The sequence below is a fragment of the Neodiprion lecontei genome, chromosome 1 (genome assembly GCF_021901455.1).
Source record: "Neodiprion lecontei isolate iyNeoLeco1 chromosome 1, iyNeoLeco1.1, whole genome shotgun sequence".
NCBI lineage: Eukaryota > Metazoa > Arthropoda > Insecta > Hymenoptera > Diprionidae > Neodiprion > Neodiprion lecontei.
Window position 1 is genome coordinate 6,418,832 of NC_060260.1, and position 27,469 is coordinate 6,446,300.

At 38.6% G+C, this 27,469-nt stretch overlaps 1 protein-coding gene across 12 annotated transcripts; it reads left to right on the plus strand.

Moving 5' to 3' along the window:
• Positions 1-281: 281 nt before the first annotated feature.
• Positions 282-27,059, plus strand: LOC107218554 (opsin-2). 12 transcript variants are annotated; one of them, XM_046738859.1, is made up of 9 exons: positions 15,435-15,504; positions 15,834-16,153; positions 18,626-18,751; positions 18,843-19,573; positions 20,412-20,585; positions 21,264-21,473; positions 21,880-22,251; positions 22,634-22,964; positions 25,774-27,059. In XM_046738859.1, the coding sequence occupies exons 4-9, from the start codon at positions 18,927-18,929 to the stop codon at positions 25,939-25,941; spliced, it is 1,902 nt and encodes a 633-aa protein (XP_046594815.1). In that variant the 5' UTR covers positions 15,435-15,504; positions 15,834-16,153; positions 18,626-18,751; positions 18,843-18,926; the 3' UTR covers positions 25,942-27,059. The 12 variants fall into 12 exon arrangements, with proteins under 12 accessions (XP_015511952.1, XP_046594804.1, XP_046594797.1 ...); XM_046738848.1 differs by lacking the exons at positions 15,435-15,504; positions 15,834-16,153 and adding an exon at positions 9,785-10,152 and having other exon boundaries at positions 18,532-18,751; XM_046738841.1 differs by lacking the exons at positions 15,435-15,504; positions 15,834-16,153 and adding an exon at positions 9,785-10,152 and having other exon boundaries at positions 18,607-18,751.
• Positions 27,060-27,469: the final 410 nt, after the last annotated feature.

The following is a 27,469-nucleotide window of genomic DNA, read 5'->3' on the forward strand; positions in this document are numbered from 1 at the left end:
TAAGTGTATGTGCATTATTTGATATAACAGATAGAATTAGCAACAAGCTATTCCCTTTTCTAATCTCTATATAAGATATAATGTTCATTTTAAACTTGTATAATCTACGGTACTTAATAGTTTTTCGTTTGATAATCTATTAACAATAAAGTACTGATAATATTGCAAAACTCTTCCGAGATTATTGTTTTCATTCGGTGCCGTTGAGTAATTGAACTTGGAGATCCGTAAGGTCAGTACGAGTCTATTTTCCGAGCACATGGCATTCTACACCGAACGCAATGTTTGTAAATACTAGAATGGCTCACGGTACTGTCGAGTTGTTGTCAGTGTCGAGTCTGCTCCGCGACGGCGAGCTTGTCGGTTTGCGATGTTCATTTATTTCTCCGTTGTGTTAATTTAGTAGAGTTCAGTCTGTCAATCATTCTAGAATCAAATAAAACTAGCGCGCGTGTTCAATTTCCGCAGGTTGTGCGAAATCTTATCTAACCCAATTTTCATCGAAACTTTAACCATTCGACCAATTCACCATTTTATTCGTCTTTTGGTCAACAACATTGCCGGCTCCCGATGTTTAAGCCCAGATATATTCTCGAACCGATGAACAGTAAACTTTCCTGAACTATTGTGTGACGTTGGAAATAATTTAGAGAGTGAATATCCAAAGTGCATCGCTTATACAGTCCAATGGTGGTAATTGATCGTTCACCGTGCAACAGTGAGAGGTAATTATTTGTATATTATTTTTCCGAGCTTGATTACATTTGCTTGCCTTTGTATTTGAAGCTTGTCGACAGCTGTGTTCTAATTTTTTGATAACAAAAACTGTCGGTTGCATGATTCACGAAGTGCTTTGAATACCGTGATTTTCCCTGCAACCTGGTATTAATGTTTATAGTTTATTGTGTGCTTCATGAGATTTTAATATAAAATGAGGCGCAGCGGCCTTAATTGTACAGAGGTTTATTTCTTAATGTATAAAAAAGTACAACTCGGCAGGAATCAGGCTTGTAATTATGAGTTTCGAGTAACCAACCAAACAGATTTGTTTTTAGTTCCATATCAGCTTGTGGTAATTTGTTTCAATTTTGTTCGCAATACGACAGGAAAAATATTATATTTGTAATCTCATCTCATAAATTGTGAGAAAAAAAAAACACACACGAATTCCGTGAGTCGTCTCATCGGCAAACGATCTATGCTCTTATTTCCATTCCGTAAATATTTCATAACAAGTTATTATACCTATGGTTATAGATTATCGATCGTTACCTGCATAATACAAAAAGTTGTTTGCTCTTATTCTCTATGCTTAGCGGTCATGGGTTGGCGATTATACCTCTGGGAAGCATATTGGCTTCGCCGTAAAGGCCAGGCTTGTTAGGTAATACATGGATCATATGTAGTGACTGTACACGCATAATCCGATCGAAAGTATTGAGATTTATTAGCGTTAGATAAGCCATGGCATGCGCTGGTGTGTTTAGCTGAAATTGATCTCTTTACGTAAGGATGACAGTTCCGTTGATATCGTCCCTTCAGAGTTTCCCTTCGATACGTATTTTACGAGGTATTTTCTGTACATTCATCCAATTTTTCTCCTTTCCCACCGAATTGTTGAGAAAGATGACATTTTATCGGATCGAAGACCTCCCACCTTAATTCACTGTATAAAAGTAGTACGCAACATGTGCACTCTCATTCGTACGCGTTCATTGATTATGCAAATTATGTAGGAGTGTGCGAGTGGATAGGAGCCGGTATACGAACATATTCGACTAGCGAAGACTTGACTTTATAAGTGACACCTTCGCCGATGCAGACGTAGAATTTTGAGAACTTTATACTCGGCGTATATATCCCCTTATGTATAATTTATATGGATTATTCGGGTACACTTCGTACCGGAAAGTTTGCATCTTTATTTCCATTTCTCGGGTAAATTGTGAAAATAGTTGAGAGATTATACATGCCGCGCATCATTAGAATTATTCGCGACGTTTTTCACCTACGGATAGGGTGCATACCTACTCTAGCTATACGTCATCACTCTACTTGAACGAGTCGCGGGGATGCGGTATTTCGCAAACTTCGTATTCGCTGCTTAAAGAGGAAAGTATCGCTTCACGTTTTACAAGTGGTTCAAAAAAAAATTGAACGCATTATTTTCGCAAAAATTGTCGAAGTAGTTTCTTGGACTATGGTAAAGTACGCACAATAATAAGTGATAAAACGAGTCACACGTGATTGGAGTAAGCACGAAGGTTGATGCTTTCATTCAAATTTCAAATTAACAAAATAATATTTCTTCCGAGTCGAATAATTCTTCTTGAGAAAACAACGATTGTTTGCAATTTTTAACACGTTTCTCTAAAAACAGGAGGAGGAGGAGGGGAGGGGGGGGGGGGGGTCTTTGAAAATAACGATATTACTGTCAAATGAGTGGGCATTTGTTTTTTCTTATCTGATCCGCCTTCATACTCCGCAATTTTTATTATCGTAGGTAGTTACATAGCCACATGGCTATCATCTGATTGTTTGGAAATAATTACATACTGCGATAGCTCGCCGAGCCAAGTCATCCTTGTGATTCTGTATTATTTTTTTTTTTTTTTTTACCCTTACATTTCCCTTGAAAAGTATGACAGTCATATTTCATTTCTTTTTATCCGTCTGGTATTTCTTTACCTCGGGTCTTGGATAAGTTAAACACGAAACGGACTCGGAGTAAAGAGACGTGTAATAACGAAAATACTAAAATGAAATGACATGCTTTAGGAGGTTTGTCAGTTTAAAATTCATACTTTTTTGCTAATTTACAACGAGATGATTGCACGTTGAGTGTTTATCAAATTAATGGTGAAAAATTTTGTAATGTTAACAATTCGCCGCAATTCCACTGTTAATTTGGTTTTCTGACGTTGGTATCGTTAAATATTTATTTTTTCAACACTGCAACGATACATAAAATTGGTCATAAAAAAAAAGAAAAAAAAGACAAGATAGCAACACTGTATTGACTATTGCGGGAAAACAACATCTGTTTCGGTAAATTTGTATGAAACAGTTTTCGAAACACAATAAGCCACAATGGAGTGGAATTGAACGAGTTTACCAAATTTTTTATTATATCAGAGCCATTTACGAAGTGAAAAACCGACATCGAAACTCGTGTTCATAATTTTTGTCTCTTCATTTATTTATTTTTACTGACATCTAGAAGAATGATTGTAGCTTGAAAATGTAATAATTTTATAAATATTAATAATACATGAAAAAAATTACGCAATATTGATTCTCAACTGCCCAACCTTCTTGATTCGTGAAAATTATTTTATTAAATTTTTCAAACATATAGATGGGGCTTTTTCACGTGAACTTAGCAAACGGTCGATAGTGAAATTTTTTGATTTCATCAAGGATTTTTTTCTATGTTAATACGATCCTTGGAAACCTCTACCAGAAATTTTCAAATTTTTTGTACCACTCGTCTTTACCCTACGAATTTTTAAACCCATTTCAAAAACCACTAGAATCGATTTATTTGAAGTGAGAGAAAAAACCTTTTCATCCAGAATTCAAAGCGGAAGGACGTTCATTCTATTTTCTTTTTTTTTTTTTTGTCACATTTCATATTTTTTTAATCGTTTAAAAATGGCGAGCGGAATTTGGATTACAAAAGAAAAAAAAAATTGTGAAAAACGTCACGGATGTGTTTTGAAAAATCAGTCATCAAATGGAAAATACGGTATGTATTATAATAGATATTGAAGAGGTATAAAAATAGAAAAAATGATTAATAGAATAGTAAAAAAACATCCTTCCGCTTTGAATCGTGGGTGTGATCGTTTCGTCTCGAAAACGCAATATCTTTTTTTCTGTTCCAAAAATTGATTTGGCTTTTTTTTTTGAGGTGGGTTTAAAAATTCACAGGGTAAGTGCGTGTAGTGACCCACAAATTGGCGATGCAAATTTTTGCTCAAGGTTTTCAGGGCCCGTACTAATACAGGAAAAATCCTCGATGAAATGAAAAAATGTCACGGTCAACCGTTTAACGAGTTCACATGGACAGCCCCATAGACGTATAATAATACACGCATGAACGTGCAATCAAATCGCTTAATTGCTCACTCGGTAGTTATTAGCGGCCGAAACCTGGCTCCACGGATGACACGGCACGAGGTCTCTCGCCCACACATTTACACGCGAATGTGGATCAAGTGGAGACAATTAACAGCAGGTAGGCAAAGCGGAGGAGCACCATGCAGCTTAATTGTAAGGGCGAGGTATAGGCAATGCCGCTAAGCCTTGATCCTGCGCTTCAGCCTAACTAAATGCATCTCTCGAATTTCTCTCAGGTTTGTCGGAGGTTTCCGATTCTCCGAGGACTTTCAGAGACCTGGTTTCACGGTCAAGAGACTCCTTGAGAGAGCTGCGCCGATTCTCTATCATTATACTATCGAAACTCCCGCATATTCTCGGATTCTGGTTTTCTCTGGAAATCGTTATAACCGTCTGACAAGTCACGAATTGTTCTTTGTAGTTACAGTGCCGGTAGAAATACGAAACATTTATCAAAGTCTGTTTCACTGAATTTTCTCGTTTCTACGTACGACTTGAACGACTTCACAGCGAGACGTCCCACGTTTTGTGTAATTTATGACCAAATCCCATATGCATAGAAGACCCGAAAGGTTTAACGGTTTCGCTTGTTAGTTCAGACTTCGAGTTTGTCGCTGCGCGACTGATTTGCCTAGTTTAATTAATTCCGAGATTAATTCCACTGAGTTTTCTTTTTTACGGCTTGTTAGCCGTTGGCCTGAAAGTGATAGGTAGTAGCTGCAAGCTATAAGTTTCGCAAAGTTCACCTGTAAAATAAAATGCCAAATCGATACACGCGGTAAGTACCTGTTGAGGATTATTTACTCAGGTTTCGGGCCTGTTTACCTAACGATAAACGCGTATATATGTACAAGGTTCGAAACGGATTTTCTCGCACGTGTTAATTGCCTATTTATATTTCTGCTCAATGAACTCGTACAGCAGGACTATAGGGTGGGACTCCCTTCCGGAACCCCTCTTTAATACCTGTACGGAGTAGGAAAAGACGTCTGTCGACGACGTTCGGAGAAACCCTAATTAGTAAATTGTTTGTCTGATTGAATCGCGTCTCGAAAATTCGTATACCTAACATAATATTTGCCGATTGTAGCACGTTTCGTGCTCTGTAATCCAGTTGAAATAATGCGCTTTGACGATGTGTTTAATTGTCGAGATAAACTTGAAGCGTGAAACCCATTATTCGTATCCATGACGCGTATTATACAAATTACGATATTACACATTGAATTGATTCACGGGCCAAATTTGTGCAACCAGAATTTTTACCGAATTTATTAAAACGCAGCATATTCCTGCTCGTCACGACGATTTTTCCGACGACTTTGTGTATGTTGAGAGGTTTTTTCTACACACAGAAAATTAGGCCAGGCAGTATTTTATACGGCAATTTCGCTGGCTTGTCTTGTCTTGCGGACGCAGGAAATCTTGCGGGGGCGCAAAGAGCATTTTGACGTGCGGCACAGTACTGTATTTGCCTTTTTTTTTTCCTACGTTCATTTTGGCTTATTTCGCGGCCAAATGACGGCTTGCGAATACTGTAGGAGCCTGGGTGCTTGCGCGAGCTTTATTTTCCGGTTACTTGCGGGTAAAATGGAAATTGGAACCGTCGCAAAATTACCTAGTTTTATTAGATGTTCCAATTCTGGATTCGGGTCGTCATTAGATTTTTTTAAGAGAATATGTTAATATGATAGATGAAAATTGAATTTTATTTACGAATTTTCAGTGCTTTAAGTTCTATTTGAAAATGGGGAGAAGGCACAAGGAAATTTACCACGGTTTTATTTTACCTTTAAGCACAGACGGAAAGTAAATTGTCCATTTTCGCCGCGAAACGTTTCGTGGAGAAATCCGATTGATGATAATTCCTTAAAGTGCTAAACTGTCGTTTGCTTGCCCAATTTCGCCCACCTAGGGTGGATGAATACTGGAAATTATTATACGCCGAGGTGCTCATTACGCAACTTTTGGTAATATTGATTGGGGTTAATTATACACAGGGACGTTTCACGGTGCGCATGTTACTGTATATTAGATGCGTAAGAAAAGCACGGGAAAGATCGAAGTCTAACAATAGGTTCCCTATTTTGCATAATCGTATAAGATATCACCCGTCATTATATGTATCAGGATGGGTATACACAGTAGCTAAGTAGAATCAATCTTTTAGATTATGTAAGCGTAGATAGATCATTTGGACATTTTTATGACGCATGGAAATTTTCAGCTTCCATTTTACTTACGATTTACAATTATTGGTAATAATATAGACTTGATTTGCATTCGTATTACATACAGGGTGGGCAGTAATGAAAAAGAAAAAAATGAGACCAATTTGAAACGTGAATAAAATACGAACGAGTTGACCGATTTCCGAAAACTCTTCAGTCTCCCAGCGACATTTTCAGAACCTGTTTTGCAAAAGCGTTTATCTCGACAATGAATAAATATTTTTCAGATTTTCAAACGCGAAACGAAAGATTCGATTTTCTACGTTCGAGAAAAAACAAGGTTTTCGAAAGTTGGTCAATACGTTTGGATTTTATTCACTTTTCGAATTCGTCTCGTTTCTTTTGGCCCCACCCTGTATGATGCAACCAAAAGAATTCACCTCGCCTCTGGCAGTGCTTCGATGTACGCATAATTTTATCATTCATATGCGTAAGGATTCAGAGATTTTCGTTGCGGATTAATCAGTACTCGCTGTACCGAAATGAATTACACATCCTAGCGTCACTGCTGTACCGTATTGTTTTTTGTCTTTTAAAAATTCAAATCCAGAGATGGATAATACATTTTTTGCCAGTGAAGTTGCGCAGCGAGGCTTTGTGGCTTTAATCATTGTAAGCCGTACTAATCACGTTGGCTAATGAGATAATGAAGAGATCGCAAAAGTTCCGAATATTCTCTGCACGTGTTAATATCTCTAAAAAAATATCATGTATATGAAATATCTTGGATAGTAACGGATTGTACCCAGATAAATTTACGATTTCTATTTTATTGCGAAGCGTAACGATATTTCAAAATTACCAAAGTTCCTTTTATGTCCAAAACTGTAGCGCCTAGTTTTCATTCCCCGCTAAAGTGGTTAGATATATAATAAAGTATTTATCTGTAGCTTGAAAAGAAGTCGACGGATTCTTTGAATAGTAGCCCGGATAAAGGACGGGAGCTGAAAAGCTGCTTTGAACTGTATACGGCATTCCTCTTTGAATCAGCTCGAGCTTTCAACGACTCAGCAACAAATAGCTTTGCTTCAAAGTTTTCTCGAAGCGTGCAAAACGGAGAACAAGACCAGGCCTGAAAAAGGATGGTCGAAATAATTTCTCTATATAGAATAAGGATGTCGGACGAAGCAAATGGTTAGGGACTTGATCAGCTCGATTGAATTTCAATTACACGTTCTATTGCTTATAATGTACGTTTATCTCCGAGTGTTTTCGACGTGAATTAACCGTCGTTCTTCAGGTGGATCGGTTTTCAATGTACTGCGGCGAGTTTTCGATCATCACAGCTGTTTATGTTGTCCTGCAAATGAGCAAGAAAATTTTCACGTTATATCTTCGATTATAATTATGCTTCAATTATTCCATTGCATATCACAGCAAAGCTAATTATATTTGGAGCGACATTATTTAGCTTACGGATTCTACGTTGAAGTCGGGTTAATTTTGACTTGTTGCAAATTGACTCGTTATAAAAAAAAGTAGTCAAGTGAAACTTTAAAATTTCAAGAATTATCAAATTTTTTTCATTCCATCAGATTCACGGTAAGGCGAGTTTTATACGGTATTCAATTATTATTTTTTATGCGATTCGTCGACATGTGGTTGGTACAGCTTCCTTTCTTTTGACTTATTTATACTCATTACCGCGTCTCGGGCGAATAGTCATCGTTTTGCCGACATTACGTCTGCTTTCATTAGTCGAACAATGGTCGACAATATTTCGGCAAGTATGCTACCTGAGAATTTTCATGGTTTATGCAATATATATTATATGTATATACATAGATTCTGTTAACTCGTGTACTAGCTGCCGGAGGGCCGGTTGATTTTTATATTCAGATTCAATTAATTAAACTCTATTAGATTCGACAAAAAACATGGAATGCGTAATTAAGTGAAGAGAAGTATATCACGCGTTTATACAACATGACAACATGAACACATCGTCTGCAGACCGTTCAACTTAGAAAAAATTTAAATAACAAGAAGGCAAAAAGTATTTATACTGTGTCAAATTAAAGCTGTTTCGATATGGTGAAAAATGTTGAAGTTGCGGTTGGCACTCAGTGAGAAAATTATTTACTCTTGGAGAAATTAATCCTAAGTGTAATTTATTTTAACGTTAACATCATTCTTCCCTTGTTTTGTCAGATTTTGAAAAATTCGCGTTAGTTGCGGCAGTAAAAATTTTCATCCTGCACGTATCCCTTTTCTGGTTTAACAACCTGGACTTTAAAGAAGTACTACTGTAAATGATGTTGTAATTAAGCCACGCGTACCAGCGAAGCTCGCCTCAAGCTACAGTTTTAACGATCTTTATTTTACAAGGCTGCCGAGAACCCCGAGATTATGGACTTTCCATGAGTTTTGATTTTTCACACTGCAGCACACGCAAAGAAATCATTCTAGCCCCAGCGGTGCATTTTAACCGGGTATTTTAACCATTCTCCTGGAAAACATGGAAAACCGATAAAAGACAGAATTTTATCAAACACTTGCAGGTGGTCTTTAAAATTTTGCGAAACGTGGTGCTTAATGCGATCTATAAATTTCCCAACCATTACCGACAATTTCAACTAGTCTTACACGCTCGCTCGGAGGTTTTTTAAACTCTTACTTGACTTGCTGCGCTCGAATATTTATTTATACAAATATGATAAATGTGATATTATAACAATGCGGATACCTACGTGCAATAACTAAATTCCACACTTGCCAGACATCGACACCGTTTATTTCTTTTTTATTCGTGACCTATTCAATTATTCAATATTCTTATAAATCCATAAAAAGTATCGGGAAGTTCGTCCGGTCGGAGAAAAAAGTTTGGGAAAAATTATAATTTCAATCATGTAGAAAAGGGAAAAGTCGGAGGATTTTCAAAACAAAATTTAGTCGTCTCCATGGATTTTTACCTCTCACAGGTCTGCCCATAACCGTGTTACGGTATCTTGTTTGGTGAACGGGCATGAAGCAGAGGCAACGAAAGTCTGTCACTTTCCTGATTTTTACTTTGATCGGCAATTAGCAGATGCCTCGGTAATGTAATGTCTGGTCAATTACGGAGGGTGGCTGCAGGCATCAAAATTTACGAACAACCATTCGCGATCTTGGAGTGTAGAGTTCACGGCGTGGTCGCTTTATTATTACAGAGCCACGATGCAACGTTCCATCACATCCGTATTCATATTCATATAGACGGCGGAGAATCTGGGGCAGGCAAAGGTGCACGGAGAGTGATATTCCCTCTTCTCTCACCCCTGCACAATTTTCTCTATCGGGAATTCCACCACCGTCCCCCCACTTTTAAACTGTCTATTCATCGCTTCACCACCACTACCACCACCACCACCACCACCACCACCACCACCACCATCGGCACTACCCTCGAGCCAGAAGCCGCTTTCGATGTTCAGTCGCAACCAGCCAGTGATCCGGTCGGCACCGCGCAGCTTTCTCGTCGTGTTTTTTGCCACGTGCTTCATCGCTTCGTACCTGGGATATATCGTCCTTGATTTTACATAATTTCGAATTGGACGCGAGAGTGTCGAAATAAATAAAAATCCTTTGATCATTTTTTATTTTTCACTCTGTCACCATTTTCTATGACCGTTTGTTAAATCGTAACTAAAATTCAGTTCTTCAAGATCTTCTCGCGAACGTTCCAAGGATTAATCAATCATTCGTCTGCTCCCTCTGACTCGTGTTTACACAGACTGTGCGACATAATTCGTCACCAAGTTCTTACCGTCCGTGTTTAATTGAAACAGAATACATTCCGATGCAATTGAACGCGAAGGTACGTTTGTTGTACTTCACATCTCGCACATATTACACGCTAATTGTATAGCTACTGTGCAATTATCTCAGCCACAAGATTGCAATTACATAGTCTGCGGTGTTCACATCGCACATGGGATTGCGGATACGGTTACGCGTCGTTTCTCGTGGAAGTTGATCAATTTCCATGGAAAAAAAAAGGCGAGTTTTTATTTTTTTTTTTTTGCAGACAAGGCTAAAACAGGGCGAATCGCGAACTGGGCCAATTTCTTCCTGAAGAGTTTGAACGGTTTTTGATTGGCGAAGGGTCTTCGGTGCTGATTCGGCACTCTTGTTTTCAAGCCTGCTCAGCGCCTTTGGCGTCAAGGCAAGCTCAAGAAGCACTCCGCAGATCAATCGGAACTGTCATTGACGTCTGTCCCAGATATCGTCCAGCGGTATGCGTGACAGAAGTCGAAATCGTGTCAAACGTCTGCATCGCAGTCTCGGGAGGAACTGTTTAATCAGGCCGTGTCACGTGTACGAGTAGCTTAATGGACTCGAAGTATTTTTTTTAATTCATTTTCTCGACACGCCACAGCTGTTCACAGATATACCGCAGCGCGGTATGCATTTCGGAAATTAAAAGACGCGTCCTCGTAAGTCTTCGCGGTGGAGAAATGGAAAAAAGTCATTTGTCGCTTTTAGCTCCGGTATGCATATCTTGGAATGATTTTAACGAGAGTGTCGAGCGTCTGTGATCGTTAAGACTTTTTATTCTGGCTTAGGTTGAACCGACTCGTATGTACGGGTAAATGGATTCGTTGATTTATTTTTATTTCAATTCCTGCTTCGCATAGACGGCTTAACTTTTGCGTTTGTAACGTGTCGGTGTAGATAAGTTATAATTGAGATGATGCCATGCGAATATTATATCTGAGGAACCGAGGCTTGGACACTGAGTAATTGGCTGTGATCGTTGTCTCTACTATCATTCGTTCTCTACGTTTTCAGGCGATATACTTTCTTGGATTCTTTTTTCCTCAATAGCTCTAAGTTGGTGCCTCGTATACACCTAATGTCCAATATACACGTTCGCACCTCGTTCATTCCGCGTGTGCGCAAGCGGTACACGAAAAGTTGAGAAATGTCAGCAACTGGGTTAAAAAATAAACTCCGATTCATTCGAATTTTATTTACCTCGCGGTTCCACAGCAATTCGGCAGTTCCATCGCCCTCCTATTTTTTTATAAACGCATAAAAATAGCTTGAAAAGTATTTTCCGTCGTGATTGCTCGGTGTGCGAAATTATTACCGGTATCTTGACAGGGGGAGTTAACGAGGGAGCGAGCGAGATAGAGATAGAAAATCACCATAAAATAGAATATATAGATTGTATTTTACAGTTGAATCTTTCGTTGAAATCGAATCACTGAATTCTATCGGCTCAGTCGTTCCAACTGTCCAATATTATTTTCAAAAAAAGTTCCTCCGAACCGTCTATAACCCTTTTCCGAACCGAACTTTTCGGTCGGAGGCTATACATTATGTATATACTTTACACATTGGTAGTCAAACCGCGTTTTCTTATATACTCGAATATTGAGTCTTCGGAACATGTAAGTCACAAATCTGTCGAAGCATCGTCCCAAGTAGATACAGGTGTGTATAACGCTAATATCCCATCTCCCGATAGCTTTATATCTGTATCAAAATCTCTGCGAAGCTTATCGGCTCTCCGCTCTCTCGGTTTTCTCCCTCTAGCAGCTCACAATCAGTCCAAATTGCTCATCGTATCTCGCATTTTCACCTACACCGCGTGATACCAGGCGTGGGTTCGAGCAATTAAGGATACTTTCGTGAAGTTCATTTTGAACCCGGAACGCCGAGATCTTCCTAATTTTGATAAGCATCACGGCTGGTGTAATTTAATGCGCACAAAGGTGAAGGATTCGAGGCACGTATGTAATCGCCGTCTCGAGAATTACAACGGGGACAAATTAAACTCGAAACTTGCATATTAGCAAGGGAGGAATCAGCGGTTCAAAGCTGTCCTATAATTATACCTACAAGTTGTAGCGTTGTACTTGGAGCAAACTCGATACTCATTACGCAGTAAGTTGCTAGTTGTACCGATTCTTTCTCTGCGAATTCTGTAATTCAACCAAGGTACACGTGGCGACAACGATCCCGAACACTAAGAGACCGACGGAAAACCTGATAACCCTGGTTATTCTCCGTATGACCTTGCCTACCAATTACTATCTGATATGCAAGCGTTACGAAGCTGCTGGCATCTTTTCTTCTCTCGTATCTCAGTTATCTTTTTAGTTGCACCGTGTGATACCGATATCTTTGTGAATGATGGTTGCGTTAAGCCGTCGAGTGACTGCATGATTTCGTCAGTTAGTACCGTATCGCTGAGCGACTTTGTATCTCTCGTTTATCTGAATTTCACTAATTTTCTCGTAATTTCCCCTCAAACTGATTCCATAATTTCCATCGTATTTTGAGTTATCCGTTATCTTTTGTTCTCGTAATTCCTGTACCGGTAGAGCTTGCTACATTTCATTTGCCGTATCGGTTATTATGTTTTATTCGCTATCGTGCATGAATTTGTATCGTTAATCGCGTTCCTTGGAGTACATCTTACACTAAGCGTAGTTTAAGCCGCCGAATACGACCGTATATTTTTCTATTTTCTTGTAGCGATGTCGTACTAATCATTATCTGATATATTTCTGCTATCCTCTGTACTTTCTTGACTATTTTTCTATATTACCGTATCTTTCCGCTTAATATTATCTTTAATTTCGGTGTAATATTTGCTATAGTATTCGGTGTGTTTTCTGATATCTCTGATATCACAAAACCTCTCATAATCCCTCGCAGTCAGTCTCTCGTCAAGATTTCTTCTGCAAATTTTCTCTCGTGTTTTATTATCGTTATTTATTGCGTTCGACTATTTATCGACAATTCTCTCTCGTAAATTAGCTCGTAGCGTTACTTTTGTGTAAAAACGCCCTACGATTATATTTTGTTTTTGTTTAATTAAAGTTAGGGAATCGCGCCAAAGTGTCAGAGGTAAGTCCTCCACTGAGGGTAACAGCAGTTTAACGTTACAAGGTATAATATTCGGGAAAGTTTATCGGGCGAAAAAGGGCATCCCTTGTTAAGAGGGGCCAAATACCCCTGTTTCGGAATTGTCAAACTATCCGTTCAGAAACGTTTTCTTGGTCAGAAAAACGTCTGCCCAGTGGTCCATAACTGAATAACCTCCTCCACCCTCTCCGGGGGAGAAAAGAAAACGACATTTTATGTATTCGATTTTTTACCTCAATACTCGATTCACGGATCCTTACCAAAAGTTCTGTTATGTAAATTAATTTTGGCGCATTCTTCCACTTTTTTTGCCATTCTTTCACTATTTTCGACCATCTATTCAGAAAAAGTTGTCGGAATAGCTTTAGAATATCGAGATTTGTCTTTTAAATATTACTATACCTAATATTGAGCTTTGAGTTGATGAAATATTTTAGCTCAGGGCTAAAATTAATAAGTCGCAACAATTTGTTGTTTTAATTTTTTCCGTTTATCCGCAAGTCAAAGTCAGATTTTCTGAATCTATACTAATATTATAAAAAGGCAAAAAATTTCTGATTTGTTTGTTTGTTTGTATGTAGAGGGTAATCTCTGGAACTACTGAACCGATCTTCAAACATTTTTTTCACTAATAAAAAGTTAAACTTTCCCTGAGTAATATAAGCCATAACTCAGTTTGATAAAAATAAGTTTTTAGTTTGAGTTCTAAATTGGTGACTTAAGTCGGATGAAAAAGCATTGTTTGACTGCTTTATCGGCGTCCTCTAACCAAATGGTTCGATATATGTGAAATATAACATCAGTGCGATGTGATAGATAAATTCATTCGTTTCGGGGTTACAAAGCCATCTTTTGTGAAAGTTTCAAGCGGAGAGACACTTACGTGATTAAATGTACATTTAACTTAGATTTGTCTATCGGCCCGAAGCTGGGACGGATCAGTTATTAAAATATAATACTAGTGATAATTGTGATACCAATATACGGGATCGAAAGATTATTAAAGTCACTATTTGGATCAAATATGTGAAAGAAATCGCTTCGTGCTCTTATCCATAACTCTGTAAAGTTTCTATGGAACTAAACATTAACAGTGGAGATGATATTTCGTCCTCGTTACCCTTTCTTAAATATTGTAATAACTCGACGTACGAGGACCGCGGAAAGCTAATGAAGCCGAATAACTGGCCACCGGAGTTTATGCGAAAGTTACAGTATACTATTCCCAGTTTGCGAGTAAGTATACCTACCCTGGATCGATTACCTTCGCAAAGTGTCAAAAGTTGAGTATACCTGAAAATCGAGACGAAAAGTTGATCCTCCAATATCTATTTCGAACAACGGCTGCAGCCTCTTGTTCGGATGCACGCGATGTGTGGCCTTGGCGTCGATCTCGCTTTACCCAACATCTTGTTTGGTCCAAAGCCATTTTACCTACAGGCTCTGATTTGTTTGACCTTCTATCGCGATACCTTGCCGGGGATTTTCCTCTTATCCACGGCACCTGCGCATCGATCGACATTTCAAATCTTGTTCCGAGTTTATTGGTAATTGTACACACCGTGCGCTTTGGGGAATTTTCAGTTCTTGAAACTTTGCTCCATAAGTACCGAAGGAGATTGCCAAGAGGCTTCCTAGGGTTTCACGGCTTACAAGTTTCAGAAGTTGTTCGAGTAACATTTGAGCGAATCAATTTGTTTACGCCTCACAAGAAACTTGAAACGATTTCGAAAGTAATATATGCACAGTCACTTGATATCCTATGCCGATGTTCCTCGTGACGTGTTACCGATGGTGCATATTTCTCCTGATTTTTATGCACTCGTTACGTATCCTCATTCCTTATTCAGACACGGAGAGTGGGTGTCAGGATATTTCCTCGCTGCTCAAGGATTCAATCTAACCGTATTTCACTCCGCTATAAATAGTTTTCTCAATGATATAGTTCACGGTTCGTATTTCCGTGCGGTATTTCCGATGAGGTAGTACCTTCGATACCTCGTCATATCGCGGTGGTCGGTGATTAGTAAATAATAAATAATGATCATCTTGCGGCGCGCTCGTGTTCTGGATAATAATTCGATTAACATTAGCCCTATACATGTATATGCAAACGTCGTGTCTCTCCAGATTGTATTTCATCGATTACAACTCATTGCTGCACGAGTTCTAAATAACCTGTGAGTAGAATTTCTTCATGTGATTAAGTTCTTCGTTGTTGAAGCTAGGCCTTGATCGATCCCACCGTTCGAAGAGAATTGATCACTAAGATCAAGACTACCAAGATCACGTAAGAGCTGACGGAGCGTTCGTTTTTTCATTTCATTCTGCTCCTCGTTTCCAATTTCTATCGTTTTTTTTCTGTAATATAACTGATAGAATAATTCAGATACCCAGTTATCGATTATGTCGGAATTAATTTTCTCCGATTTATTTTTGTCTTCTTTTTTAAGGTTTGCGGATACACGTTTATGTTTCATCCCTGTGCTGGGTGTTTGGTTTAAATAACTCGCCACTGTAATCGCCGAAAATTATTTCACTCCGGGTCAGCGCGTTGTGACCTGGATATTTATTTCTAATTATCTCATCTGGACTAATAATGTTCCCTGCTCTTGACAGAGAAGATTTTATTCGAATCCAACCGATGCGCGTTCAGTGAGGTTGAAATATCTAAATACGTATAGTGAACCGTATTATACAGCATCTTCGTTCATCGATCGGAAGCCTTCTGAAATTTTATTCAATAAATCGGAGGAGAGTGCAGCGACGAGTTTCCGTCGATAGGGGAACAAAGGAGACCAAATTAAAGTCCCGACCCTGAATTATTCAAGGTTATTGTCGAAGCTCAACGACTGTGCGATAGTCGATATTATCCTCGGTTCAGATCCATCGAGCATTGAATTTCTCAGCTGCGGAAATCGAAGAAGATTTGGACGTGGGTACGTATCTGTCCGATGATGTGTCAAAGTGGCCGAAGAAGAAGATTATAGATTATAAGGAATTGCCGCTTTTACGAATGGATAGATAAAATAGGGACTAATTTCAGATACACGTAAGCTGTTCGATGATACTGAAAAGTAAAATATATCGCCTGAATAATTTTCAAACTGTCACAGTGACTAATGATTATTTCAACGAAGACAGAGGTAATATACGCAAACTCCGAGTGGTATTAAGACACTTACAATAGGCTTACCAAAATGGTGATTAAGTTACCCAAATTCTGAATCGATCAACGAGGATAAAGTAAAGTAGTAACGTTGTCGGTCATGAAATCTTGGAAACGAATTGATGGTCAGCTTTGAACTTGAGTTTTGCAAACAAAGACTGTATGATGTTTTCGTAATTTCAGACACTCGTAGTGAAATTTGGAAATAACGATTTTACCTGAAAACGCATCGTTTTAATGACGCTAAAAATTCCAACATGATGCTGAGAAACTTTGATTTTATTTTCACGATGACTTATTCCTGATGTCAAAGAGAATCGGAAGTAATCTCATTAGATAAAGTTCGTTTTATTTCCGATTCGATGTAACGAGTACGAACTGCGTAATAAGAAGAGAGGAAGGAAGAAAAGAAAAACGAGAAAAGGAAGGACTTGAAAGTTTAATAACAAATCGGCAAAGCATTCTGCAGAATTTCCCAGATCCAATTCCAAATCAAGAAAGTAAAATTTACACGAGAGGATTCCGGAAGGTTCCGATCTAGTTTGCTCGCAATATTATTTTACCTACCGGAAATTCGCTGTTTGAACTTGATTTTTGGAGAGCGGAAACAATTCTGGATAATCAACAAACGCGTCACATTCTGATTCTACAGTGAGCGAAATTTTTAGTTCCGGTTACCGCTCAGTCCTTAACTATTTTCATTTTTTACCACAATCGAAAAATATAGTTCTAGGTAGAAAATGAAAATTAGTTTTCCAGCTGTTACCGGAAAGTCTAGTATCCGTTACTATTCTTTCTCATTACGATCACCGTTACTAGATTTTTTTGCGACTGCTGCGAAAATTTAACGCTTGTGCAACAATAAATTAACGTTGAAGCCTTGTTTAACTAAAAAAGTAGAGTAAACCTCAGAAACTGATTTTGCGTTGAAATTGCCAAAAAAGGATCGACAATAGGGCAAAATGGTTACGCGTTCCTCGTTTTTTGCAATTCCAACAATATTCAAACAGCTTTTTCAACGATACCAGTTTTACTGAATTTTTATAGTTACTATAACAAATGAAATTCTTGTCAGTGTACGTATATTGTCGTCTAACGCGTGATGCGAAGTCAACGGTATAAAGCTTTCATTGCTAATTGGTCCTCGTATTTGTGCTCTAGCGCTTATGATTTCCCAGGCAGCACTTCGCGCTGAATTGATTCCGCTGAGATGACTTTGAGGATCGTTCGTACATGAATTATATTTCACGTAGCAGGTAGTTTGTTTCAGATCGTTATTTTCGCACCTAACGAGCATGCCGCGCTCTCTGAAAACTGAGAACAATTTTCCGTGCATAACGTTCGTTATATAAAAGTCGGAATTATAATAACCGTACACCGACGTATAATTTCTTTGTAAATCATAATTGTTCCCGGTACCGATGTACTTTTCCTTCCGATCAAAAGCATTCTCGTGCTTGGCGATTCGTCGTCGGAGGATTGGTCAGCTTACGGCAAGATCCTGAGTCAATACAACCCCTCGCTTAAGTAAACGAATGCCTGGAAGCCAGTCGTCGAAGACTGTACGAAATTTGCACTGAATCGAAACCGTTAATTGGAACTGCTTACTCGAGATTTCCAATAACCCTTGAAAGCTTTAGTCACCTTCCGAATACTCGCATACCTTCAATCCAATTTTCTATAACCACTTCGACATTTGTGGAGATGAATTGTATTTGCTTACATGTAGTGACTTTATTTACATATTCCAACTACTCAAGTCGCATTATAATATTGCGCAACGATAGATTTAGATTTAGATTAGATTTACAACATGAATGGGTATCGTCGGGAATTTAACCCTTACCCTGACACATGGTTTTCGGTATACGTTGGCTGTCACACGAGCCCTTTCGCTTCTTACCCTTATTTTGGATGTCTCAAGTGCGCCAAAAATTCTTAAAAAGTTGATGCATGTTCATTAAAGAGGACCGCGCGCCTTCTAGTTTACAAAATATACACACAACAAGAAATCACGCGAAGACAAAGGTCCACGTGATACAGGGTAAAGGTTAAATCCAGACCATTAGGCGAAAGGTGAAAAACGTGTAAAGTGGGCGTCGGTAACAAGTGCCCAGAATTTAGTTACTTCTTTGTCTCTTGCAAAAGGCTCGCACAAGGGCGTATTGTTATATGAAGTATCTCGTATTAATTTGACCTTGGACACCGTGATGCTGTTCGTAGAAAGTTTCATTTATCACAGTACGATCGAGTTACCTTTTCGCGATCAAGAATCACTGCCAGCCAAGTACGCAGCATAATAAACAATGAAGGGACTTCTTTGCAACCGTGTTATTGCCAGTTATCGAATATCCGTCCTCTGAATAAGGTTTGGCAATGGTTTTCAAACCGGAAGAAAAAAGAAAAAAACAAATTACAATCCGTACAGCGAAATGATTGATTCTGTTTTCTTATTTCAGACAATTTGTGAGGGTCAAGGCCGAGCCGCGGACCCGATGTAAAATTCTAAAGTGAATGTGGGAAGCCAGGAGGAACAGCCACCCATGCCTTCGCTTTGGTTACTTCTGATACTGAATTTAGCGCCAATAATGCCATTGACGTCAGTCGGTCCAGCGCTTTGCACAAGCGACGATGCGAAGAGCGATACGTTTGTGTTTCGCGATCGTTATGGGGACAGTCCTGGCTTCCAAGAGATGCATTTCAATCTGAAATTTTCCTGCGTTTGGTCCGCCGTCGATCCGGAATCTGCGAAAAATCCTCCCCCGTGTCTGAACGCAGTGAAGATATTGCCGAAAAGAATTTCCGGAGATAAAGAAAACATCTATATGAAAGCCGAGGAATTTATAAGCGAGATAACACATCTCATTCCCACCGTAAAGCTCAACTTTACCGGCAATTTTACACAAGATTTGTGGAACGGTAAGAAACATAGGAAAAATCGTCCGAGGCTTGAGAAGAGGCTGCAGATCGGTATTTATCGTAGTCACAGTATAAATCCAGAAGAGAAATTCAACTCTTGGCAGCGCAACGTTCCTCGCGTCGAATCCAACGTCACGGATACCATTGAAATATCAACGTCGTCGCGCAACAACACTCGTGGAATTCACGAGGACAGGATTACGAGAGAAAATTGCACTCACAAGTATGCCGGAAGCATAAGCTGTGCCGATGACGTAATTGACCACTTCAGGTACGAGGATTTGAAATTGTTCGATAAATACACCCGTTATTCGTTGTATGATTTTTATTTTATTTACTTTTTTCCTTTTTTTCTTTTAATTTTCATCCCATAACACCTGATCCTCCTTATTCTTCGTTACTCCTGTAGTTTTACATTGTTATTATTACTAGTCTTATTGTTATTTCCGCCCTGTTTACAGTATAATTACAGTATAACCGTATATTCGATGCTTGAAGCTGCGAGAGGAAACGTGGCCAATCATTTTTACTAGCAAAGGTCAAGTGCACTCAGGTGCCTGTACGTAAAACCAGAGATCAATTTCACTCGTACGCACGATAAGCGAACAACGTGGTTTAGTTTTTGGGGTTCGAGAGCTTTGATGTTTCGCAAGCCTTTCACACTCTGTGAATTTTCATCAAATTCTTTGAAACACCGCGCGTCCACCGATCGTTACTCGCTATACGGTAAAGGATTATTATAACCAACCTCAGCTTGTTCAAAATGTGGGGAGAAAAAAATGCCGTGTATTAGAGAGACGGTATTTTTTCTCATTTCTTCCCCTCGGTTGGTTCGCTTTTGTTACGTTACATCGAATTCTTGAGAAAAAAAATTTATAGTCACGCTCGTCGTGAGAGTCGGTATACAGTGAAATAAACGAAAAAATAAAACATAGAAACCAAAGTCAGATAAATTATATGTCTTATTAAAGTTACACGCGATAAAATTATTTTTTTTCCCTCACCGCCGCAACGATTATCGCTAATGCTCGGTGTCTCGCTGTTTAATCGGGGTGTTTCACCCCTGATAAAACTCTACCTGACGACGTCGATTACTTCAAATTGACCAGATCAACGTGGCCGGTTCACCTGTGGCTGGCACAAAATTTCTCATCCTTCAACACCCACTGGCTAAAATTTCCGCCACCTTCTCCGGCCGCTTATTACACTCTGGCTGTTCTTTACGCAATTATTATGGTGTTCGGCATTTGCGGCAATGCGTTTGCCATCTACATGTTCTTAAGGTAAGTTGTCTTTTTGCTGAACCTATCGTAAGCGTTTACGGCTTGATTGAAAGTTGGAAAACGCCGAGGGCTGTACAAGGATTAACGATTTCCACGCATTAGTACCTATTTCCGTTTTTTTTTTTCTTTTTCTTGTTATACCAAACCATTGCCAAAAACTTTAATTCGCACAGAAATCGCAGTCGGAATTTCGGGATACCTTTGAATGTTACGAAAAGGAAACTCTTGGAAGTAGATACATTGACTTTAATCCCGAGGTTTTTTTGAAGTTGAACAACTTCTGGCAACGCGATATTTACGCTTTGTTTTTTTCTTCTTCATTTTTTCCCGAAGGAGATCCATTTCTACCGTTGAAACATCGACGGCGAGCTGCTTTGCAAAATTCGGCTTTCGATGTTACGATCAACTTTCCGAGTATCGGGTCTTCTGTGAACAAGATCAAACGTTGTTTCAAACCATTTCGAATATTCAAATTCACCCTGATCAAACGGATCTGATTTTTCAACGTCGGAAAAGAAATCGAGGAAAATTGTTAAAAAGAAATTCTCCGCCCCTTATCTTTCTCTTCGTATTTGAATTTACTTTCTTTCAATCGAGAATGAATGTTTATCACCACAATACCGGTGTAATTTATAAAGTTGTAACGAAAATTTGAACAAGTTTTGTATAACCTGGCAGATGTCGATCCCTGCGGACTCCCGCCAACGTTCTGGTAATGAATTTGGCTGTCAGCGATCTTCTGCTACTCAGCAAAATGCCGATATTTATCTACAACAGTATCTACCACGGACCGGCGCTCGGAAATTTTGCCTGTCAATTATACGGGTTTCTCGGCGGTCTTACTGGGACCGTCTCCATCATGACCTTAGCGAGTATCGCTGCGGACAGGTGAGATAAGACACGTTTCCGATTGTTGCCGAACAACACTCTTACTGGAACCTGAGATACCGGTATCTGGAATCTGTATTTTCTTGTCCCTCCCCGTCTCTGTTCGGCTTTGTTCATCGAACGGAAATATCATACATTATTTAGCCGCGCTCGATTCACCCTTGCGAATGTAATTCTACAGGATCATTTTTCGCCCTGCGAGGAGGAATCCACGAAGGGGAAGGGCGATTAAATTCGCGAAACAGGAATGGAAAGTGGAAAATTTTTTAAGATAAGATAAAATATTCACCCACTGTATTTTTGGCAAGGCTTGGCGAGGATCTTTACGGACGAGACAAGACGGGTTGCAGACTCGTGAAGCCTGCCGGGAATAGCCGGTTTATCAACCCTCGATATTTGATGACAGGTACAACGTCGTCGCGGAACCTTTCAAGCGGACGACTTACGCCAGAGCTCGGGTCACCGTCGCCCTGACCTGGGTCTACGGGGCGACATTTGCCGGTCTTCCGCTGGTCGTTCCAAGCCTCGGAAGATACAAGCCCGAGGGCTATTTGACCAGCTGTAGCTTTGACTACCTCACCCCGGAACCGAGGGTCAAGGCGTTCATTTTGTGCTTCTTCGTCGCAGCCTGGCTCCTGCCCTTCTGCCTAATATCCTTCTGCTACATCGGGATACTGCGAGTCGTTATGGCCGCTCGCCATTTGAATGTCGGCGATCAGGTCGTCGAGACTTCCAACAAACACTGCCGGGAGGAGGAGAAAAGGCGGACGGAACTAAGGTGCGATTATTGCCCTTCTTTGTCGGTCTACGAATAACGGAAGGGGAAAGTAACGACTGTAAAAATTTTAGTCTTTAAGTTGATCGGAACTATCCGGTCTGCGATAATGTAGAACAATTTTTTCGGTTACTTTGAATTTCTATATCGCATGAGTAGGATCAGATTGACGTCGAATTATAGGCCGCAAAAGTCGACAGCGGATTTTTATTACGGTATCTAAAATTATCTCTTCATACCTCGGATCAATTTGCCAAAGTCTGGCCAAATCGGTTACCAAAACACCGTTAGAAGCCTCCGAGTTATTGCGAAACTTATGGCCGATATAAAACAGCGGCTTGCCTCTCTTCCTTTTCTTATTCGTCTCGCTGACGCGATCCGACAGATTGGCGTTCGTAGTGATCGGTATAATCGGGATGTGGTTCGTCTCGTGGAGTCCCTACGCCGTGGTCGCCCTCCTCGGCGTCTTCGGGCAGAATCACCTGGTCACACCCTTGGCCAGCATGGTCCCAGCCCTCTTCTGCAAGACGGCTTCCTGCCTGGATCCCTACGTCTACGCGGTCGCCCATCCTCGGTTCCGAAGCGAGCTTCATCATCTGACGAAACGTAGCCGACGCAAACGATCCGCCAGGCAATGGAGTCCTCAGCACCGGAGTCAGACGACCTGTCCGCGTCTGACGCGGCATCCGGATGGCCTCGACAACGGCGTCGAAGAGGTTGTTTTACCGATAAATTCCCGGTAGCTTGTTTTTAACTTACGTCTAGTCATTATATCAGAGCAACAATCACGATCGTTCACACTGAGAAAAAATTTCATTTGTCATAGTAACTAGAAAAATTCAGTAACGCTGGTATCGTTAGAAAAACTGTTTGAATATTGTTGGAATTACGAAAAACGAGGTACGCGTGACCATTTCGCGCTATTGTCGATTCTTTTTTGGTAATTGCAACGCAAAATCAGTTTGTGAGGTTTACTCCTACTGTTTTAGTTAAGTAAAGCTTCAACGTCAATTTATTCTTACACAAGCAATAAATCTTCGCAACAATTGCAAGAAAATATAGTAACGGTGATCGTAACGAGAAAGAATAGTAACGGATACTAAGACTTTCCGGTAAATACTACAAATTTTTATTTTCTACCTACAACTGTATTTTTCGAGCGGTAACCGGAGCTAAAAATTTCTCTCAGTCCACATTTTTGTTTCCTTATTTGACTCTTCATTCTCCCGGATACGTTGTACGTTAAATTGACATTCTTTTTCACATTTCAATATATTCCATTGCGTACACCCACCTCATCCGCCGAATCATTTTTGTGTTGGTGCATGTTTGTGTGTTTTTGTACCTTCGTCATGTGTATAATAACTTATAATGTTTTTACGTAGACTGGTATTTGCACACTAATATAATCAAGATTACAGAACAATTAACTCAACGGAGTTGAAGTAGGACGTAGCAAGTGGAGAAGAGAGATTTGATGAAAACAATATGATTTTCAAATAATTGTATATACGTACAGTTTATACGGGTATTATTTTGTATCAATGTTCGCATATGGTAGATTATTATTTTTGAGAAAAATAGTATTTTCCTCCCAAGGAGATTCTGGTATATGAAGTATTTTATGCCATCTAGACTCGGAATTTTTTTCACAACATCGTTCCACATTTGCAGCGATATCACATTTGTTTTTCAGCATTCTTTTCGAATTTCAATCAAATTTGATCCAAAGCTGAAAAATTGATGACCATTTCCGCTTCCCTGAACCATATAACTCGGAAATTCTGTGTTCGATGTGTAATTTCATTTTGCCACCCGCAAAAGGATATAATTAATAAATAATATTTTTACGGGGAATGAGTCAGGTAAATTGTTTATCTATTCAGTTCGAAATTGAATATTTTTTATGGGTTCCCTATACGAAATATCATCAGTAACGATTGAACCATATAAAAAAAAAAAAAAAACCGCGAGGCAAATATTGTTTTTTACAGATAAATCTACTCTCGGAAACGGCTGATTCATGAATAAATATCCGTTGAAAAAAATCCGGTAAAAATGTGAGACCGTTTTAAGTTGCTGATATCGGTAGAGTGATATGAATAAAAGAACGTTGATCAGATCTGAGACAGCCAGCCTAAAATGTTAACCAAGTTGGCATAGAATGCTCCCTACGTAGTATAGTAAAAGAGCTTGTAGAACTTAGACCTACCTACGTATATGTATATATGTGTGCATATATATATGACGTTGTATACGTAAAAAAAAAAGCCTGACTAGATTTTAACCCTCTTGGAATCACTATAAAACTGAAATCGCTTACGCAGCACTGGATATCGTTGGGACGCGTCGTGCATCCTCGTTAATGTAAGTCTTGTATTGCTGAAGGAATTTCCAAGTGTATAAAGATTCGTTGAAATTTTATTTGCAAGATAAGAGAAAAAAAATTTAAAAAAAAAAAAAAAAAAAAAAAACAGACACACATTAAAGACGAATTAAATTCAAAAACTAAAATTTTAAACATTTCTGCTTTCTTTTGTAGAAATTGCTCCGTTGTTGTAATTTTGTGAACGTACAGAAGACAATCTTAAGAGGCTTATTCATGCACTATTTCGATTAAATTTTTTACCGTCGTGATCCTGTTTTTACAAAGTTAAATTTTAACCAAATACCTGATATCAGAGTTGACCGATTTTGCAAGACATATCTTTTCACCGCTTGTTTTTTTTTCTTTTATTTTTCTCTTTTTTTTGAGGGATCTACATACAAGTTAACGGGGTTTGAATACATACACCGGCCAGTCTTCATACAATTCAGATCACTAACAGTAGTGCAGTGATAAATATCAAATGCACCATAAACACATATATCTCGATTTGATTCACGAAATGCAGAATAACATTACCCCAAAAATAAAGCTTACTGTACATTTACGCAACATTTCGTTCTATAACGTCCCATTTTACCTCAGAACAATATTATTCGTTTCGTATATTAGAATAATTCAGAACTGTTGTAACTGTACGCTTAAAAGTTTACATCGACTATAACAAATTGAACTGAATAACCGTATTTTTCTGTTAATTTCTCACGGCTTTGAGGCGATTCGTAGAGCAATTTTATTTTTGATTGCTTAATATAGATTTCGTATGGGTTTGCAATAGCGGTAGTGACTTCGGTATTGGTTCGATCGAACGTGAGTTCCAAAGCTTGCTTAACAACTGTCATGAAATGTTAATAACGATAAAGAAAGCTTAGAAATCGAATTTAGCTAAAAATCTGCAGCTTCTTCTTTAAACTTTGCATTCCCGCAGCTCACGCGGCTAATGTTAATTTTTTAGTACGTTAAAATGCTTAGTATCAGATTTTGTGTAGAAATTAGTGAACAGAGTTGTGAATTTTACTTTCATTATGATACGCAGTCGTAATAGTACGTAATTGTTGTCGATAAAAAGAAAAGAATGAGAAATGACGTCGCGTTAAAACGACGCTAGACGTTTGTCTATTTCTTTTACTGTTCGGTAGGAAATGCAGTGCCTCGGAAGCATCGAGATAATATCGATGGCATCGCGTCGATCGGTGTCCAGAGATACAGCAACGAACTTCAGTTCTTCGGTCAGAACTACGAGCTGCTCTTTTAACCAACCCAAGGCTGCCCTAGCGTTGTATACCGACTCACCGGAAATCGGTTGATCAAGACGAGATTTTACTTTACAGTATTATTCCGCATCGGGATAAAAATCGTTGTTTGACACAAGTATTTGATAGAATACGATTCGCGTTTGTGAAATAATTTGCGAATTGTTATAAAACTTTAAAAAACATAAAGAATATTTCCTTCTCTCATATATACATCATTTCAATTTATGTCAAACTTGTATAAATATCAATGCTCCGATAATCGATCTCTAAAAAAATACCTTAGTCGTCTACCAATACACCAATGTGCGGTGTATTTATTTATCGAAAGATATGAAGATGATGTTAAAAAAAAAAAGAAGAAGAAAAAAAAGAAATGACAAATAAAAATATGAACGAAAATAAAGAGCAACGGCGCAACAATCAACGGAAAAACTATCACATGCTGGGGCCTCGTTTTCAATCCGGATCGTAGCAGGGGTATATTTTTATATATTGTACCTACAAGCGTGTATATTTTATCGATGTTATGTAATAATATAGTCTATATAGTGTTATAGTATATTGAATATTTTGGTATGAAACTCTTGACGTAAGTATGTTATAGACGTAATAACGCCGTGGATATACATTTTCTTCAAACGCTAATATAAGATGTGAATTATTTTTGGAAATAGTTTAACGCTAATAATCGACTTGTAAAAACCGTTTAATAGGAGGTTTTTTTTTTTTTTTTTATTTTTTTTTATTTTGTTTTCATCAAACTCCTCGGCTTCGTTTCAAGTCTGTAGTTACCTCATATTCGTGTTAGGAAATTTTAGGATTTAGTTTGTTCACAGCTATTGAACAAGCATTGCGGTATTAGAATTGAAATAAAGTCGGGAAGCTTCGGAATAAATCGTGTAAATGTCGGTGTGTCTTAGTTGTCTATACATTGGTAATTGTATATCATATATGCTCGAATTTTAACAGAGAATTAGGTTATATTACATATAATAGATACATATGTTTTGTATTCTGCCCTGTTTGTCAACGAAATATTTAGAAACCATTGAAACTATTCATCCGCGAGATCATATCCAAGTAGAAAAAAAAAAGAATCGTTATTTATGTACATGGTTCGTGTGGAATAAGAAAATTTTTCTTGTCTGTTAAACAATGTAAAATGTAAACAATATACGTATAAATAGTACGTAAACTGAAATAATATCATACGTGTACCTAATCCAACGATCAAGTATAACGACACACGTGAATATAATAGTTATTATTGTTCCGATTACATAATCAAGGCTCGTCTCTAAAAAAATTTTAAAAATCGCTGATCAAAACACATTATCATTATTGACGAGTGAAAAATTTTTACCGTGCGACGGTAGAAATTCTGTACTTATAAGATTTTATTTACGGCAGCGAATTTTCTTGCTTTCTTCATGTCCGAACTTTTAAATTGAAAATTATTAGCTTAATTGACTTATAAATTTAAATAAGAATTTGGGCCCTTGCAAGGTTCGTATCGGCGCTGGTTAATGCGAGTTACCTGTAAAATAAGCGAATGAAATTACAACCTTTCCGAGGCTTT